The 17661-nt window shown below is 36.7% G+C and overlaps 1 protein-coding gene across 2 annotated transcripts; it reads left to right on the plus strand.

Annotated features, from left to right (window-relative positions):
• Window positions 1–9642: 9642 nt before the first annotated feature.
• On the plus strand, window positions 9643–12648 carry LOC103964999 (eukaryotic initiation factor 4A-III homolog A). Of its 2 annotated transcripts, XM_048577951.1 has the most exons (7): window positions 9644–10225; window positions 10316–10396; window positions 10527–10634; window positions 10738–10857; window positions 11147–11314; window positions 11678–11764; window positions 12360–12648. In XM_048577951.1, the coding sequence occupies exons 1-7, from the start codon at window positions 9740–9742 to the stop codon at window positions 12471–12473; spliced, it is 1164 nt and encodes a 387-aa protein (XP_048433908.1). In that variant the 5' UTR covers window positions 9644–9739; the 3' UTR covers window positions 12474–12648. The 2 variants fall into 2 exon arrangements, 1 of the variants encoding a protein (XP_048433908.1); XR_001954666.2 differs by lacking the exons at window positions 11678–11764; window positions 12360–12648 and having other exon boundaries at window positions 9643–10225; window positions 10738–11017; window positions 11147–11287.
• The last annotated feature ends 5013 nt before the right edge of the window (window positions 12649–17661 follow it).

Raw genomic sequence — 17661 nt, forward strand, 5'->3', positions numbered from 1 at the left:
TGCTCTAAAGGTTGACGTGTGGAAAGATTCTTTAGTGTGCAGAGAACACAGTCTGGTACACCAAGTATAATAATATAATTGGTTGGAAATTTAAAAAAAAAAAAATCAACAATTTGTATTTTGACACTTAGTGTACCAGACCATATTATTGGCAAACCGAAAAATTTATCTGACGTGCATCATATGCTACAAGAAAAACTAAAGAACAAGCAACATATATAGTTGTATACATAAAATAAAGTCTACAAACAATCATATATGTAATTTTTCATACTAGGAAGGTTCGAAATATGCTCGTTGACTATGAGATCATCGACCAGACTATGACATCAGAGTCCTAATGAAGCTTAACTAGCCATAACCACAAAAGGAAAAAGAGGCTAGACAAAGCACAAAACAAATTAGCCTGCAAGCCCGTAAAATAATAAAAATTCCGTTAATCGATGGGCATGCTTGAATAAAGACTTCTGGAAGGGTTAAAACCTCTTTCAGATAATCAAAATTGTTTTTGTGGTGCTGAGCCTAAAGATGTTAAACGTGCTTATGAATTTAGTAAGATTCTAAACTATTTTGAACTATGGGAAATTAGATTCGTATTTAGGTGTAGAAGGATAAGTGTATTGCTCACCAATTCGGCTATGGTCAACTACTCATGATTTTAAAAGCACGTTTAGTGTTTTCTAGGTAAGCGCTTTGCCATGAGCTTTTTGAGAAGTGATTCCAAGTGCATTTAAACAAGTGTTTAAATTTTAAATAATTTGTAATGTGCTTCTAGCGAAAAAGCTTATGAACATGCCACATCAAGTCAATGATTGACAAATTGTTACCTGGCTAATCAGTATTGATAACTGTGTAATATGGAGGGATTTAACATAGGGCTATTGCACTATGTAACATAAAAACTTAACAAATTAACATCAATGGATAAATAATTAAAGATCACAAGATAACATTTTCAAATTTCAGACAAAACCAAATAAGCACTTCACTTTAATTAATTTAGACCACTCTGCTCACTCACTTTCTTGTTCTCCTGTGCTTTCTCGACCGGGTTGATCTTCTTGCGCGTCGCGGATGTGGGCTGAGCAAATTGCGGTAGCCTAGGAACTGGTATTGGTCACCAGGGGAGTGCAAGTGAGAACAAGGGAGAACAATGTATCCCACCCTTTTCAGACATCCGGGACCATTCTTTTGTACTAAGGTTGCAGCAAATAACAGTGATCTGTCTATAAACAGAGACAAAAAGTTTCATCATTTGGGTCCAAAGCTTAAAACTGTTAGAATATAATATTGTAAACCTTAGTTAGTTAGTTAGTTAGAGACATTGCTCTCTCTATATATACATCATTGTAATAACTTCTTGTGTAAGAAATCAATACAACAGATTCTGCAATTCATCTCTCTAAAACCTCTTCTCTCTCTCCCCCTCTCTAGTTCTTGAAACCTTAATCATTTCTCAATCTCTCTCTACATTAACATGGTATCAGAGCCATTAAAGCTTGATCAGCTTCTTTGATCCTTTCTTTTGCTTCCGCTACACGAAATTCTTTCTTCTTCTGTCTTGTGGGTATATCAAGATTACCCAGTTCTTCATTCTTCGCTCTGAAAGGTTGTGCACACCAAGTGTTTGAGTGTTTTCTTCAGACAGATTTCTCTACAATTTTTCCGAAATGGTAACTGCGAATCAACTTCAAATCTTGCCATCACCAATCACTGGATTGATTTCATTTGTTTCCATGTCTGTTACTATGAAACTGGATGAGACCAACTATCTACAATGGCATTTTCAGATGCAGTTGATGCTTGAAGTCCATGGAATTATCGGGTTCGTTGACGGATCAAATCTCTGTCCTACTCAGTTTTCTTCTAGTTCTTCAAGAGATTTAGAGGTAACATCTGGTACTTCATCTTCAAGATCTGAAACTGATGAGTACAAAGTCAAATGCATGATCATTCCTTGATGTTGTTACTTACTGCAACACTTTCTTCATCCGCTATTTCCTGTGTGATTGGTAGCAAGAGTTCTCAAGAGATGTGGGTTCGTCTTCAAAACCAGTTTTTCTTACCAAGTACAAAAACTAGTATAATCAAATTACAAACTGATCTTTACACCATTAAGAAGGGATCAAATTCAATTTCCCAGTATCTTCAAAGAATTAAAGAAGCAAGGGATGGACTTTCTATTCTTGGTGTCATATTTGCTGATGAAGACTTTGTGATCATTGCATTGAATGGACTTCTTCCAAAATACAACACATTTAAATGTGTACTCAGAGGGCATGAGAGTATCATTTCACTAAAGGATTTTCGTGCACAATTGCTCGCTGAGGAAGCCATTGTGGATTGTGCTCTTGTTGAATGTGAGACAAAAGGTTCTTTCTTTCCTCTCTTTAGCTCTCAATTTCATGTTGGCTTCAATGGTGGTTATTATGCTCAATCCAATTTAAGTTCATGCCAGTCAAGCTATGGTAATAATGTTGATAGTTATAATGGAATTCTTGGCTCACCTCTATCTCTATATCCTAGTTCCCTGCCACCTGAAATTACTACATGTCAAATTTGTTCACATAAGGATCATCTTGCTGCCCATTGTTCTACTCAAACTACCAACTCATCTATTACACAAGATCTAAACTTGCATGATCAGCTTCAAGTTTCTGATTCAATGGAGTCAATTAAGAATGACTCTGTTATGGTCAATTCTTTCTCTCATTACCTTGAATCTTCCCTGCCACTTAATTCCACAACAGGAGCTTCTATCAGTGCTCCAAAGCAGAACGATTGTGATAAACCAATTATAATGAAAACCGAGGAGCAGCCAGCTAGTTCTGTTGGTGTAGAAAGTTTACAAACTAACGGATCAGCTAAATTACCAACATCTTGTGAATCAACCCAGTTACTAGAAGTGCAAGGACTATCTATACTGCATTTTTTGACTAGGCTCCATCTGTTACATCAGTTTGCTCAGGTTCTTGCAGACCTGTCACAGGGAAAGTACAATGCAAAACTATTTTTTGATTCGTTTTTGGTTCAACTTGTTGTTTTGGCTATATGGGAGAAATCTATTCAAATTGCTGCATATGAGCTCAGAGGATCTTATGTATTTCGCTTATGCAATGTTGGAGGTATATTTGATATTCAAGTAGGTTACCATATGGGCATTTGTGATAAGGGTGGCGGCACCAGGTCTATGTTGATTTGGCTATTATGGTAACATGATATAGCATCAACCTCACTCTCCAATTGTAAGGAATACTGCACTAACCTCATGATTGGGTGCCCCAATCTTGAGTTTGAGGGGGGATGTTAGAATATAATATTGTAAACCTTAGTAAGTTAGTTAGTTAGAGACATTGCTCTCTCTCTATATATACATCATTGTAATAACTTCTTGTGTAAGAAATCAATACAACAGATTCTGCAATTCATCTCTCTAAAACCTCTTCTCTCTCTCCCACTCTCTAGTTCTTGAAACCTTAATCATTTCTCAATCTCTCTCTACATTAACAAAAACTAACCCTATGTTCGTCTCTCGGCAACAACTTTTCTTTCAGCGAATAGGATCTTTTTTTTTTTTTTTTTGACACCACAATGCTCCAGCTTCTCCATTGGTTCCTCCATCATTCAAGTCCCAAACCGATGATCACAAGTAGCATGAAAATTGTAGTTGAAGATCTTCAGACTCGCAATAACTTGGCACGCAAGTCTCCAAAAAGGATCTCTTCTAGAGAAATCCTCACAACCCTGAACCTATACTCAGTATTAAGCTGGACAATGTCCTTTCTGTTCGTCTTTCTTACAGTTATAGGAAGGAAGATCACACATGAAAATCTCTGGTATTGATACTATCTCTTCATGACATCGAGGGATGGGAGGAAGCGCAACCCATTCTAGGGTGCATGGATTGCAGATGTAGTATCGTGTTGATAGTACTGGCCAGTGCAGCACAAAATTAAGTCCTTATAAGTAGCCACCATGGCCGGCTCTTAAGGGAGCTAGTGGCTTGGAGGAAGACGACAACATTCTATCGAGGAATTCCTCCCCTTTGCTGTTTATCAAAGTATGTACGATCGGTATTGCTTATTAATTTTCATAGGTTGGATGCAGGCAAAGGATCGGACATGAGAGTGCATCAACGCTTGGACACACACTTGCATCGAGAAACGAATTCATAGCTTGGATGCTGACAAATAATATCAATCAATACGACGTCAGGCAATAAAATGAGGATTGGACATGAGAGTGTCACCAACGCTTGGACACCCACCTTGTCCTAACTCGACCCCTGAACTGCCCGGTCTGAATTTAAAGTGTGGAGAATTCTCGATCTTCAGTGTTGTCCAAAGCATGCTAAACGCTTTTATTGATTTAAAAGTGGCAAGATCACACATGCTCGCTGCAAATGTGCCTGCAAGGAACGTAGCTAACGAATGCCAATAACAGTTTCAGTTGATAAAGACACTAATGAGCTTTTGTGTCCTTGGCTTTCTATGTTGCGCACAAATAACGACCTCCTCCTCGATCATCAGGAACAATTAACTACCCTGCAATGCAAGACTTTGCTCACTTGTTCTCATGCGCTTCCTCAGAAGTAGGGAGGGCCTCTTCACCTCGACTCTGGGCTGACCATGTTCTGGTAGTCTAGGAACTGGTGTTGGCCACCAAGGAAGCGCAAATGGGAAGAAGGAAAAACAATGCATACTTATCTCTGTATCCATCTTTTTCTACTTTGTTGTACCTAACGATGTATTCATCTATAACCAGAAACAAAATTTCCTCATCGTTTGGTCCAAACCCACTACAAAAGCACTACATTTCCTCATCGTTTGGTCCAAACCCACTACAAAAGCACTACACGTACGTTTTGCAGTCCTCATCATTATTTTCATTCATTTCATACCATTTCAGGTTTTCCAAACACAACCTTCCAAGTTCCAGCAGTTCGGAATATTTCTTCTTCGTTCACATCCCAAAGCAGTATATAATCAGGTTTCCGGTGGTAGCTCATAGTCTTGAGACACCCTCCGCACTCACCTAGGCAATCAAGGTTGGAATCCCAGACGTAAACTTCAGCAAGTTCCATGAAACAACAGTCATATTTGTTGTTGATCATGAAGGGATCCAACCCAAGAAGAAACTTATCACCCATCCAATATATCATTTTACTACAAGCAGAAGCAAAGCTACTATTACATTTGATAGAATGGGACATAAAATCTCGCGGGGATATGATATAACTGTTTCATAAGAGAATATTTGCACTTCATATAATTAATAAAATCTAGTAGAAGGGGGACGGGTGGGGGTGCAACGGTCCTTTCTCATTCGAGAGAGGGTTGGTGCCTTGCACGACGAAGAGCTAATCTCGCCTAATCTATCTCTACAAAGATTTTATAATAAAAAAAAATGGAACTTATTAATATGACAACCTGCACCTACTTGATATTAAGCTGGACAATTTTTCTGATTTCTGACCCCCATTTGTATAGTTGGGAAAATCACACGTGAATCCCTCCGGTAGTGGTTTTATTTCTTGTTTTTTTATCAAATGGAAGTGGATTTATTTCGCTGAATGTGACATCGAGGGGTGAGAGGAAGAGCAACTCATTCTCGAGTGCGTGGATTGCAGATGTGGTAATCTCGCAGACTATACTCACCTGTGTAGCACAAACCTAAGTCATTATACGTAGCCACCACAAGTGGCTTTTCTTTCAAACTATTCGAACTCATGAGTTTTTTTAACAAAGGAGCCAGCGGCTTGGTCGACAACGGCATTCTGTCAAGGAATTCCTCTCCTTTGCTGTTTATCAAAGTACGTACCATCGGCGTTTGCTTATGATACTCAATTTGCACAGATTGAAAGCGGCCCATAAAATAAGGATCGGATATGAGAGTGCACCAATGTCAATGTCTGGACATTAGACATGCATTTATTCGGAGAAATTGCTACAGACTTGTTGTAGTAAACCCACACGAGTGTGGTGTGTTGGACAGGAAAGAATTGAATTCTCTGTACTTTATCTCTCTACTCTCTTCTCCCTCTCCCAATCCTCTTATATATCTCTGTTCTTCTTCTTACCTCGGTTCTATCAGAATTTCAACCAATGCTGCGTCAGGGAGATCGCGCATATTTTTTACAGTGTTCATTGTTGATTTCAGTGAGTGTGTTCTTTGTACTCGCCACGGATGATGGATTTTGGAAAGGATGAATGTGATCATAGGCCAGCGGCCCAGTACTGCTCCAAGGGACGACTGAGTTTAATTATAAACCATCCGTGTAATTGGGGTAATCGAAAAACATTATATATTTGCGCAAGTGGCTTGTAAATCAATTGATTAAGAGTGTTTGGTTTTGTACCAAGATCTCGTAGTTTAGTTGTGTTTAGTGTAAAATATTATAGCGTTTGTCCAAAAAAAAAAAAAAAAAACCTTATATAGCAAAACAAAATAAACAAGTATATATATAGCTAGAATCCCATTACAATAAGACCACAAAGTAAACAATTTTTAAGATTATTAGAGTTCGGAATTATGCAAGCTTTATTCTGTGAGCCGCCATGAGAGGTGCTACTAAAAGGATGTGGCGTATAATGGCGTAGTCAGAAATTATTTGGTGGGTGGGCTAAACTAAAATTATTACTACAAAATCAAGTTTTTAATCCTATGTTGCCTACATAAAGTTATATAATAGTAAAAACTTGAATGCAATAATTTGAAGCAAGAATTTTATGCTATGTTTTCTAGGTTTCTAGCCTTCAAAGCTTTCAAGTGAATAAAATAAGGAACCATTTGTGATATGAAAGTTTTAATTTATTACTATTAAATATAATATTGATTAAAGTGATGAGTTTATTTAACATCTATTAGCTCTTATTATTCTTAAAAATAGGCTTACTAATAAAAAATTTCATTTCTTATGTGAAATATGACAATTAAAAATCATAAACTAACCTAAAAATTAATATTTTTAAGCTTGAAGAACCAAACTCTCCCTATGCTATAGCCTAGGGGAGCCTTGTACTTGGCTCCGTGGCGTAGAAAGTCATCTCCTCATTCACAACGATCATCGTCAATAAGAGTACAACCATCGCAACGGGAGATGATTATTATTAGTACCATTAATGATCTCCCAGATGTTGTATTGGTTGAAATTCTTTGTCGACTTCCTTGTTCTAAGTTTGTTTTTCAATGCAAGTGCGTGTCAAAGCGTTGGTGCACTCTTATCTCTGATTCTTATTTTGTTGATCGTTTTATAAATCTGCAAATTGAATATCATGCGCAAACGCCGATCACACTAACAAATAGCATCCTAAAAGAACTCGTTGATATAATGGCCAAGCCCCTAAATCCTTTTCCTAGAAAACTCAAGAAACTTCATGGTTTGAAAGAATAGTTCGTCGTAGTGGTAGGTAGATATAACGACCTACTTTTGTGTTGTGCGGGTGAGTATCATCAACGCAGTTACTACATCTGCAGTCCATACACACAGCAATGGATTGATCTGCCTCCCCCACCTCCATGTGACAAAGAGATGGAACCGCTGCCGGAGGGATTCATGTGTGATCTTCCCTACTACAAGTATGCGAAAGGATATATTGTACAGCTTAATCCTGAGTACAGGTGCTGGGTTGTGAGATTGATTTCTCACCGTTATAGGATGCCATGCAGCGAATCCAAGGTGCAAATCTTCTCTTCTGAAACCGGTGAATGGAGGGAGTCTGTTGTATCATCCCTGCAAGATATTCGGCCCAATTCCATCGATTGCGATGGTTGCTATGCTATTGCTTCCAACAGAAAGCTGTATTGGATGAGTTATGGTGAATTTCTTCTCAGTTTTGATCCCTTCCTGATCAACAACTCTGTTAGAACTAGTCGCAAGGATGGTGATGAAGATATTACTGGTCCGAGTTACAAAATGTCATCTGATTGATATTGATTCAGATAGATTTTCGATACCTAGGTGTGTACCGAGGGTGTCTGAAGATTTACGCTTACAACGAAGATACCAATACTTTATTAGTTTTGGACTTGAATGGCGACGAAGAATCATCCATGGAGGATTTGAAAATTTCTTTCTGGAAAACTGTAAACGCATGGAGATGGAGATGATAAATCCGGAAGAAAACGAGATACAAGGTGTAACTTTAGACCCAAATAACGAAGAAATTTTGTATCTAATTAACTATGGATGACGAGAATTTCATGCTCAACCTTCGCACAAGAATTTTGTCAAAGATGGAAGACAAGATTATGTTCAAGATTCGTGACATGATTCTTAAGGAGGAGTTGTCCGAATACAAACTCCCATTTGTGCTGACATGGTAGCCGACACCAGTTCCTAGACTACCGCAACATATCTAGAGGACCATCGAGGTAATTTGCGGGCTGCGAAAATATGTAACGAGATTTTTTATAACAGCTGCAACAAGTTTAAGTGATTCTTGTGTTTAATCTATTTATTGATCAAATCTTGTTTACTTTTTTGAAGGGCTTGCAAAAGATAATCGGTCGGACGGTACGAAGATCACAGAAGAGAATCTGTTGAGGCGTAGTAATTGGTGGTTCATGTTTTGTTGATACGAAGATTGCATGCATCACAAAGCAAATAGATTAGTTTCATGGTTTAATTTAATCTGTGTTTTAATCGTATTTGGATTTCTAGTTGGAATTTATTGCATATCTCGGTTTTGGTCTCCTTATAATTTTATGTTTTTTTTGTCACTAAAACACGCTGGTCATTATTATTAATTGATTACCCATTAATCTTAAGCAAGAGAAGAAATATAGCTATGAATCCCAATACAACTATATTTTTAATTTTTATTCATCCTAATACAATTGGATCACTGAGTGAACAATTATATTCTCTTTGAAAACAATTATTCTTATTATTTATTATCTTTCTTGTGATGCAAGCTTTCTGTTTCCTATACTTACGATTATAATGATTTGTAATATACTTAAGATAACAAATTTAGAGAAGATAGGGTTGAACTTTGAGTTCAAAGAGAAGTCGATTGTCTTGGTGAATAACTCAATTGATTGAAGTGAGTTCTACACCTGAGGTTTCGAGTTTATATCTCTCTTCGTGTGTCATTTGTATACATTTACAAACTGTTTTACCAGTAGATTTACTTAATGCATAAATTATTCACTTACAACCTAATACAAATGTCGGTTTACCGCAATAATGGAAAAAATATATCACAATGTAGGTTCGATCTTCACTTTTATCGTTTTCCTTACAACTAACTTACTAACGTTATCATTCTGCTAAACAAAAACTAAATAATAAGGTGAAATAAAAAGACATATAATGTATCCATGTTGCTGTTAAGGGAAAAGAAATCACACGATCTGATTGAGAGTGATTGTAGCTTCTGAAATTGTCAACTCTTGGGATAGAGTGATCGTAGGATGAAAATGTAATTAGCTTGAGTATAAGTTCTGTTTACTTAGAATAGCATATAGAATAGTAGGAATTAGGTTAAGAATGTGATTGTGTAAATCTTAAGAAATCCTTATAGAATTCTATCATATCTTTTAAATGGTATCCTGATTAAATTGTAATACCTATTGGATTAGGAATTAAAAATTATACGAGAAGTAAAAAAGGTGCGTGTATAAATAATACTCGTCATCCGGCTGGTCGTTGAAACCCCTTTCACAAACCTAAACAGTAAAAAAAAAAAAAACCAGAAAATTAGTTCAACGAATCAATCAAATTACGGTCATCGGCATGGCGGATTCGGTGACGATGGATGCGTTAGAGGCGATCACGACCTTCGAATCGATGCGGTTAAACGACGACGTTCTCAGAGGCATCTACCACTTCGGCTTCCAGAAGCCCTCCGCCATCCAGCAGCGCGCCCTTGTCCCTATCATCGGCGGCCACGACGTCATAGCCCAGGCCCAGTCTGGCACCGGAAAAACGTCCATGATTGCCGTCGCTGTCTGCCAGCTCGCCAACACCGCCTCCAGGGAGGTCCAGGCGCTGATACTCTCGCCGACGAGGGAACTGGCGGCGCAGACGGAGAAGGTGGTGCTGGCGGTTGGGGGTTTCGTGAATGTACAGGCGCATGCTTGTGTCGGAGGCAAAAGCGTGGGCGAGGATATCAGAAAGCTTGAGCACGGGGTCCATGTGGTGTCCGGAACACCCGGCAGAGTCTGCGACATGATCAGGAGGGGAGCTTTGCGCACCCGATCGATCAAATTGTTAGTTCTGGTGAGTTTCTAATCTCCATTAAAGTACATTAATTTGTGTTTAATGTTGTTAATTATTGATTTTGCAAATTACTTAATATGGTGTTTTCAGGATGAAGCTGATGAGATGCTGACCAGAGAATTGAAGGATCAGATTTACGAGGTCTACCGATATCTTCGTCCTGACCTGCAGGTTTAATCACCATTTAGTCTCTTCCCATGAGCATTTTGTTCTAATCAAGATTGTTAATTCAAAGAATTAATTAGCATGTTTGTTTATCCGAAGTGAAATCGGTGGTAATATTGATAATGTGGTATTGTAGGTTTGCTTAATTTCCGCTACACTTCCTCAAGAAATTTTGGAGATGACCAACAAGTTTATGACCGACCCCGTTAGGATCCTTGTCAATCGTGATGAATTGACTTTGGAGGTAAGTATTTCGGACGTGTGCTACTGCCTTTGAAATTTGAATGCAATGTGAATGAAATTTGAGGTGAATTGAAATGCGTATATTGTATTTTGCATCATGACAGGGGATCAAGCAGTTTTTCGTTGCGGTTGAAAGAGAAGAATGGAAGTTTGACACTTTATGTGATCTGTATGATAATCTTACAATTACTCAAGCTGTTATCTTTTGCAACACAAAGCAAAAGGTAAAGTGTTATTTACCGCTCGAGTTGATATTTGATACTAATGTTGTGAGTTTTGATTAGATGAGAAGGGATCCACGACTGGAGTTCTTGGGTCATGGATTCTGTGTGGAAAGTAGGAGTATAGCATAGGATCCTGACCTCGGAGTTATTTTGATATCAGGTGAGATATATTAAACATTTCCTTTTCTCTTGGCCTTATTCCCTATGTATCACTATTCTTGCCATAGCTACTCTGGTTCTATAATTTCCTGGTGTATCCTTATTGATCCTTGCAACCCTATTTCAACAGGTGGACTGGCTCACTGAGAAGATGCGGAGCAATAACTTTACTGTGTCTTCAACGCATGGAGACATGCCTCAGATGGAGAGGGATGCTATTATGGCTGAATTTCGCAGTGGCAATACTCGTGTCCTCATCACCACAGATGTTTTGGCCCGGGGTCTTGATGTTCAGCAGGCAAGTTCTTAGGTTCTTTTTGTGCAATACTTGTATAGTTATAACCAACTGCTAGAATCAGAAATCTCTTGACCTACAACTAGACGAGAAATCTCTAAGAATTGCAGTGATGTTTAGGAGATTCTTGTCGTGGAACTTGCTACATGTTGGAGGTCATAAATAGTTAAATACAGACCAAAACCTTCAAGCTGCACTCTGGTTTATGGTTGTAGGATTAGGCCTAAGGGTGCTATATCGGTGAGAGACATAATGGAGTTGAACCTGCATGTAGAATAGTTTAGTAATTCCTAGTAGAAAACATGTTATACCGATTGATTTGCTGCACTGATTTTCTAACCAGGTTAACCATTTCCCCTTGATCAGGTTTCCTTGGTTATCAATTATGATCTTCCAAACAACCGAGAGCTCTATATTCATCGGATTGGTCGTTCCGGCCGTTTTGGGCGCAAGGTATGCATTCTATATTCTAACTATATACACAGTGGTATAAAGAAAAATCAAACAAGCTTACACCATCTTTGTCACAACTTTTCTTTTGAGTGTTGCAACTGTTTTATCGATGGATCTTAGGCTCTTCGTGTTGTATTTGTTATATTTGCCAAATTTCAAGTGAATGTTGACTTTAACAAATTCATTAGAGACATCTTCTTTCAGAAATTACGAATTTCTTTCTGTCGCAAGATCAAATCTTATTAATGAGACGCCAATAGTTATGATTGAAGATAATACAAAGAATCTTGAGCAATATATAAATTCACATTGCACGCTCATTGAACACTTGCAAACTGTGTGGGCACAGTTCATCCCCTCTAAAAATCTCTTGCATTTTTATCCCTGTTACTGCTAAAAGAGCTCATCCCCGTTGAATTGACTGACTTACGAGTCTTTTCGATGCTAAGAATCAATATTGTATTTCAGAACCAGAAGTATTGCTTGCTGGGTTTTCTGTATTCTTAATCTATGCTTGTTTTTTCTCATTAGTCGGTATCATCTTATTTGTTTGCTTGTTGTTATTGCAATTAATGGGCGATTTGATTTCTCGTAGGGAGTGGCAATAAACTTTGTCAAAAGCGACGATGTAAGGATTTTAAGAGACATTGAGCAGTACTACGGTACCCAGATTGACGAAATGCCAATGAACGTTGCGGATTTGATATGAGCTCATAGCTGAGTTGCTGGCCATCCTACGACCGTTCTGTGTCGATTTAAATTCAGTGACATGGTTTTTCTGATGTTGATTAATAACTGGCAAACTTGCAGTTGCCCTTGCTCCTTATTTTTCTATGGATTAATGACTAGCTTAAAGCTTGAATGACATTTTCTTCGTTGATTAATGTTTTGATGTCTCTCGACTTTCGTAAGAAACCATACCAAACTTCTTTGTTTCCCTTCATCAAAAGTAGCAATTTCGTAAGATTAGCTTCGTCAACAGTACAATTAAGCAGACAAAATCCGCACAAACAACTTAATAGCGCAACTATGAAGGCTACTAATCAGTACGGCTCAACAGATTCTCTTTCATTATCCGTGATCGAGACTGGACGGCTGAACAGAGTGGCCATCGAGACCGAGGCGGCTTTATCTGAAAAATCAACGAGTTGAAATACAAGATTCACTTAAATGTAGAGGTTCGGGATCATGTTGCAACTAATGAGTAAATTAAGCCATCCTCCTCCATGTAGATGATTCTGCTCTTCCTTGGCGCCGACACGGTGGACTCAACATTTCTTCCCATTGCATCTCAACATGAATGAATGTTGAAGACCATCGAGCCAGTGCCAAGGAAGCGTAGAACAGCGTCAAGGAAGAGGAGTCGTAATTTGCAGGCAGCAGCGAGAATGGGGAGGACATATTTGCTAATTACATTTTGTTGGGTGACAGTACACTCTTGAATTATGCGTGTGACAGTTGAAGTCGGACAAAGGCAAGGACTTGGTGGATAGGGGTGTGGTTCCAAATTTTGCTTTGGTGTCCTTACGCTCGGTTTTGCACCTAGTCTTCCGTTAACTCTAGATACTCCATATATTTTCTTGTAGTCTCTTTTAAAATCTTCTTATATCTTCCTCTACCTTTTTTTTCCATGAACCTCTGTATCATATTCGCATCTTCCAATCGAAATATTGATAGGTCTTTGGTTCACGTATCAAAACCGAAATAATTGCTAGATAACCAAATCACGGGAAATTATAAAATAAAATAAAACTGATTAATATCTTCGTACTAATAGGAGTGGATTACAATTTTGTTTATTTGCATTTTTTTTTTCATCTCACAAGTTAAGTTCAGGACTTCTCCCACAGAACAATAAAGGTTTGATGACCTGCCATCGCAGTCATCAACAAGCTTTATAAAAGACGGTGCTCAGAGTCTTGGATAAACGCTTTAAAATAAAGCGAGATTCTGAGCATCGTCTCTTAACCAGATACTTGTCATATGTTAAAAATATAAAAAATAAAAAATAACGAAAAGTTTTAAAAAATTTATTTTTAATGAAAAAAAAGACAAATAAAGATGTAGTGAATAGTATCAAAAAAATATAAAAATATGATTTTTTTTTTCGTTAAAAATAAATAATACTAGAAATGTTTAGTTAAAACTTCTTAAAAAAAAATCTCAAATGCTTGTTAATACTTGTCATGTGTTAAAAGCAGATTGATGCATACTTTTTGATTCATTTGAAAATCACATAACGCCGAAATTCTTATTGAAAATTTAACTACTTTTCGAAGAAGACTTGAAAGTGATTCGTAAAGAAGATCGTCCGTACAAAAGTGCTTTTAATATTCTTAAACCCTTTCAAAATTTGTCTCGCACTCGATTAAATGTTTAAGTCCAAGCCGTGGTGAGAATGGACCATGCGAAAGCTTTTGATTTTTTTATTATCTCTATTTAATTTTGTTATATATGTAAGTTTGTGATTTGTTACCGACACTTTAAAATAGTTATAATAATATGATCTGCATATATTATCTCTCCTATGCATCTTTATAGGCTTAGATAATGCAGTGTAGAAGGACTTTTTTTTAATTGTAAATAACATACTTCTTTTCATCATTTGTTTTGAATGTACGGAAAAGGATCCTCGTTGGATCATTTTTCTGAGGATCAGGAAGATTTCGTGATCGTAATCATTCATTATATATCGTGCGGTTAGAAATTATTTAAAAATTTAAAATTTAAAATTAAATATAAATAATACCTAACAAAAACTGATCACATAATATACGATAAACGATCACGATCAAAAGATCCCTCATATCCTTAGGAAAAGAACCCGGCGAGGATCCTTTTCCTGAATGCACCACTATGTATGCACGTGGAGCAATGATTCTTTGACAAGTGTAAATTGGGACTGAATTTAAGAGGGTCATAAAGAACTTCTTGGACCATACACTATGACGAGCTGGCAGTCATCAACTAGAATTTAAGATGGTGTCCCCAGTTGTACTATTTTCTTTCCCCAGCCAGTCCAAAAAGAATGACACTTGATAACTCAAATAATAAGTCCATATTTTTATTTAAAATTGTTCGTTGCGGACTTATAAAACTTTGTATTTATAATAAAAAAATTTATTTATATTATAAATTATTTTATAAAATTCATATCTGTAAAAGATCATTCAAAACTAAGGTCCTCTGGTTGACAAATTGTATAAAAACAGATGAACGAAATTGGTAAAAGCATTACAAATCGTCTATGTATTTGATACAATAAATTGACTAAACGATTTTAGTTTTAATTCATTTTTTGCGGAGCTAATTTTTACATAGTGATGCATAAAATGAACGATTCTGACCGTAAATACAAAGTTATGTAATTCGAATACAAAGAATTTTGAGTAAAAATTCTTACTTATTCTTGAATAGCTAAGCATTGTTGGCCAGCGAATTCATTTTTCCTAATTTTTTTTTGCTTCTGTAGATCACATGGGAATCATTAAAAAAAGAGCCCACCATCATCCGCCACATCTTGTTATTTTACCAAAAAATGGTCTAAAAACTTGATATTTCGATTTCGCACTTCCAAGCCAGACAAACAAGTGTTTTTTATTATCAAGTATTTTTCTACTCTAGCACCTCCATGGGACCCCATTATTGTATTTTCAAGCTTCCATATCAATCAAGATTTTAAACCCACGGGGGCGTAGAGCCCATCTCAATAAATTGGTTTAGTACTGCTTTGTTTCTCGAATTACCAATCTGCCCTCCGAAATTCTTTTGCTTCCAAATTTTTATTTGTTAATTTAAACTTACGGAAGCGGCAGCCACAATAGGTCTCCATCACCATTCACCGCCTTTGAGTGCCTGCCGACCGCTTTCGGCAGGACAACTTTTGGACCCTGTTCAGTTATGGCTTTAGACCTACAGACCCTGACCCAGTGTTTAAAAAATCTACGAGGTTGTCAATATTTTCATCGAAGTATCCAACAATCAAGGATTGGTATAGAAAAAGAGAAAGGGGATGAAATGAAAACTTCATCCTATGTCGATGAGGTATAAGAAAATCAATGAATATCATTGATATTTACTGATTCACTGAAGAAACTTTTCAAGAAGTCTTTGTGGATTTCAAACTTTTGAATTTTTTTTGAGAAATTTTTCTTTAATTTCGATTAAATCTGAATGAATTGATATACTCACTCTATTGCAAATTTCCGTCAAAGAAAACCGATATCAATAGCGATATTTCTATCAATATTTCCATAACACCTATATTGGTATTCATATTGACCACACCACAGTTTATCTTTGGCAGTTTTATTTTCTTATAAGCAATGCCAAATTTTAAAAATAAGTAGTATTATCTAAATTCTCGTTACGATACTGTAGTTGTTCATCTTTTCTATATGAATCACAGATTCACATATATTTTTCAATGTGACCAAATTATGGATGTATAAGAAGAAATTTATGTACATGCATCTAACTGTGATTTTGAGCTACGATAAGCTATTGATCTATGCATGGCTAATTAAGCTAGATCCATAGGTAGGAGAGGGACTATAGATTAATTAATGAAGTTGAATGTGACGCTTATGAAAGCATTATAAAGCCAACCCTAACTAGCTAGGGCAACATATATATGCATGTTGTTGCTGCTATTCCAAGATCAGCTATAGTCTCCTAAAGACGACCCAACTGTGCAAGCTTCCATGCTAGGCTAGTTCGAGCTGGTGTGGCTTGAATGAGTTGACGGGTTTGAAAGGCTTCATTAATTTATCTATTGAACTCCATATGGATATATGTTTACCCTAGCCGATTAGGTTAACTCCACCAAGGATGGCTAGTTATTATGCATCATTACAATGTCTAATTGGAGTTAATAACCAGCTCATTTGTAAGTACTTTTAAAATGATTAAAAGTGTTTTTAAAGAAAATGTGTTTGTGTTACAAAAGTACTTGTAGTGTATCCTGGTGTTTTTTGCAGGATGCACTACAAGTTCTTTTCTAGGATTCACTTGCATTTTTACTAAGAATTAGTTTAAAAAATATTTTTATCAAAAACTTTCAGTCATTTAGAAGTACTTTCAAATGGCCCTACTTGTCTAATTAAGCAGCTAGAGAGCAATTTTAGTAGAATGAGTGTGGTCTAAATACAAAAGATCTCATGCTATTACGAGAAGTGCCCTGCAAATAACGTGATCGGATATCCTACTCAAGATTTTCTCTAGCGGTAGGGAAATAAAGTAAGATATGAAGGTTTTTTGAATTGATTTATTTTGGTTACTAATATAATGCACCTACCAAGCAATATTAATGGTGACAATATCACACTTAAATCAGATCTGCATGGACCAGTGGTCAGTGCTTATGCTTACATTAAATCTTTACCTCTTTAGTGTTGAAACCCACTGAAGATTTGAGGAGATTCTGAAATTATAGGAGTAGCATTTTATGTAGGAATAATTACTTGCTAGAGGCGGCCAATGATGTTGTTCTATGAGTTATATCCAGTTGCTCCGCTCTGGTGAATGCCTTCAATTAATATCGACTGCATAGCATAAAACTAAAGAGATTTGATATATATAAATTGGTTTAGAAAAAAAATGAAAATACGTGTGCTCACTTCGTAGTTACGCATGCTTCTCCGTTCTTTTGTGATTAACGTATTTTCACTATACAACAGTTTAAATATTTCTCTTTACTTATAAGATGTGTCTCTTAGATTCGAATCTCATAGACTAAGAGTTAGATACCAATTTATTTCTTCCACCGCTTAGTGTAAATATATTGTTGTATAAAAAACAGTTAAAATCATAATTGTTATTTTTATCATCATTTAAATTAACTTATGCAAAAAATTAAGGGTTATTATACAAAATGGTCCCTGAGATTTGCATGATCA

Source organism: the organism of the source record quoted next, unplaced genomic scaffold, assembly GCF_019419815.1.
Source record: "Pyrus x bretschneideri cultivar Hongxiangsu unplaced genomic scaffold, Pyrus_bretschneideri_v1 Contig12, whole genome shotgun sequence".
In the NCBI taxonomy this organism is placed as follows: domain Eukaryota; kingdom Viridiplantae; phylum Streptophyta; class Magnoliopsida; order Rosales; family Rosaceae; genus Pyrus; species Pyrus x bretschneideri.

Excerpts from the sequence above, each read along its gene's own strand:
- LOC103964999 (XM_048577951.1), top strand. The coding sequence starts at position 9,740 with ATGGCGGATTCGGTGACGATGGATGCGTTAGAGGCGATCACGACCTTC. Across the intron at positions 10,635-10,737 it reads GTGATGAATTGACTTTGGAG|GGGATCAAGCAGTTTTTCGT; the intron begins GTAAGTATTTCG and ends GCATCATGACAG. Across the intron at positions 10,858-11,146 it reads TTTGCAACACAAAGCAAAAG|GTGGACTGGCTCACTGAGAA; the intron begins GTAAAGTGTTAT and ends CTATTTCAACAG.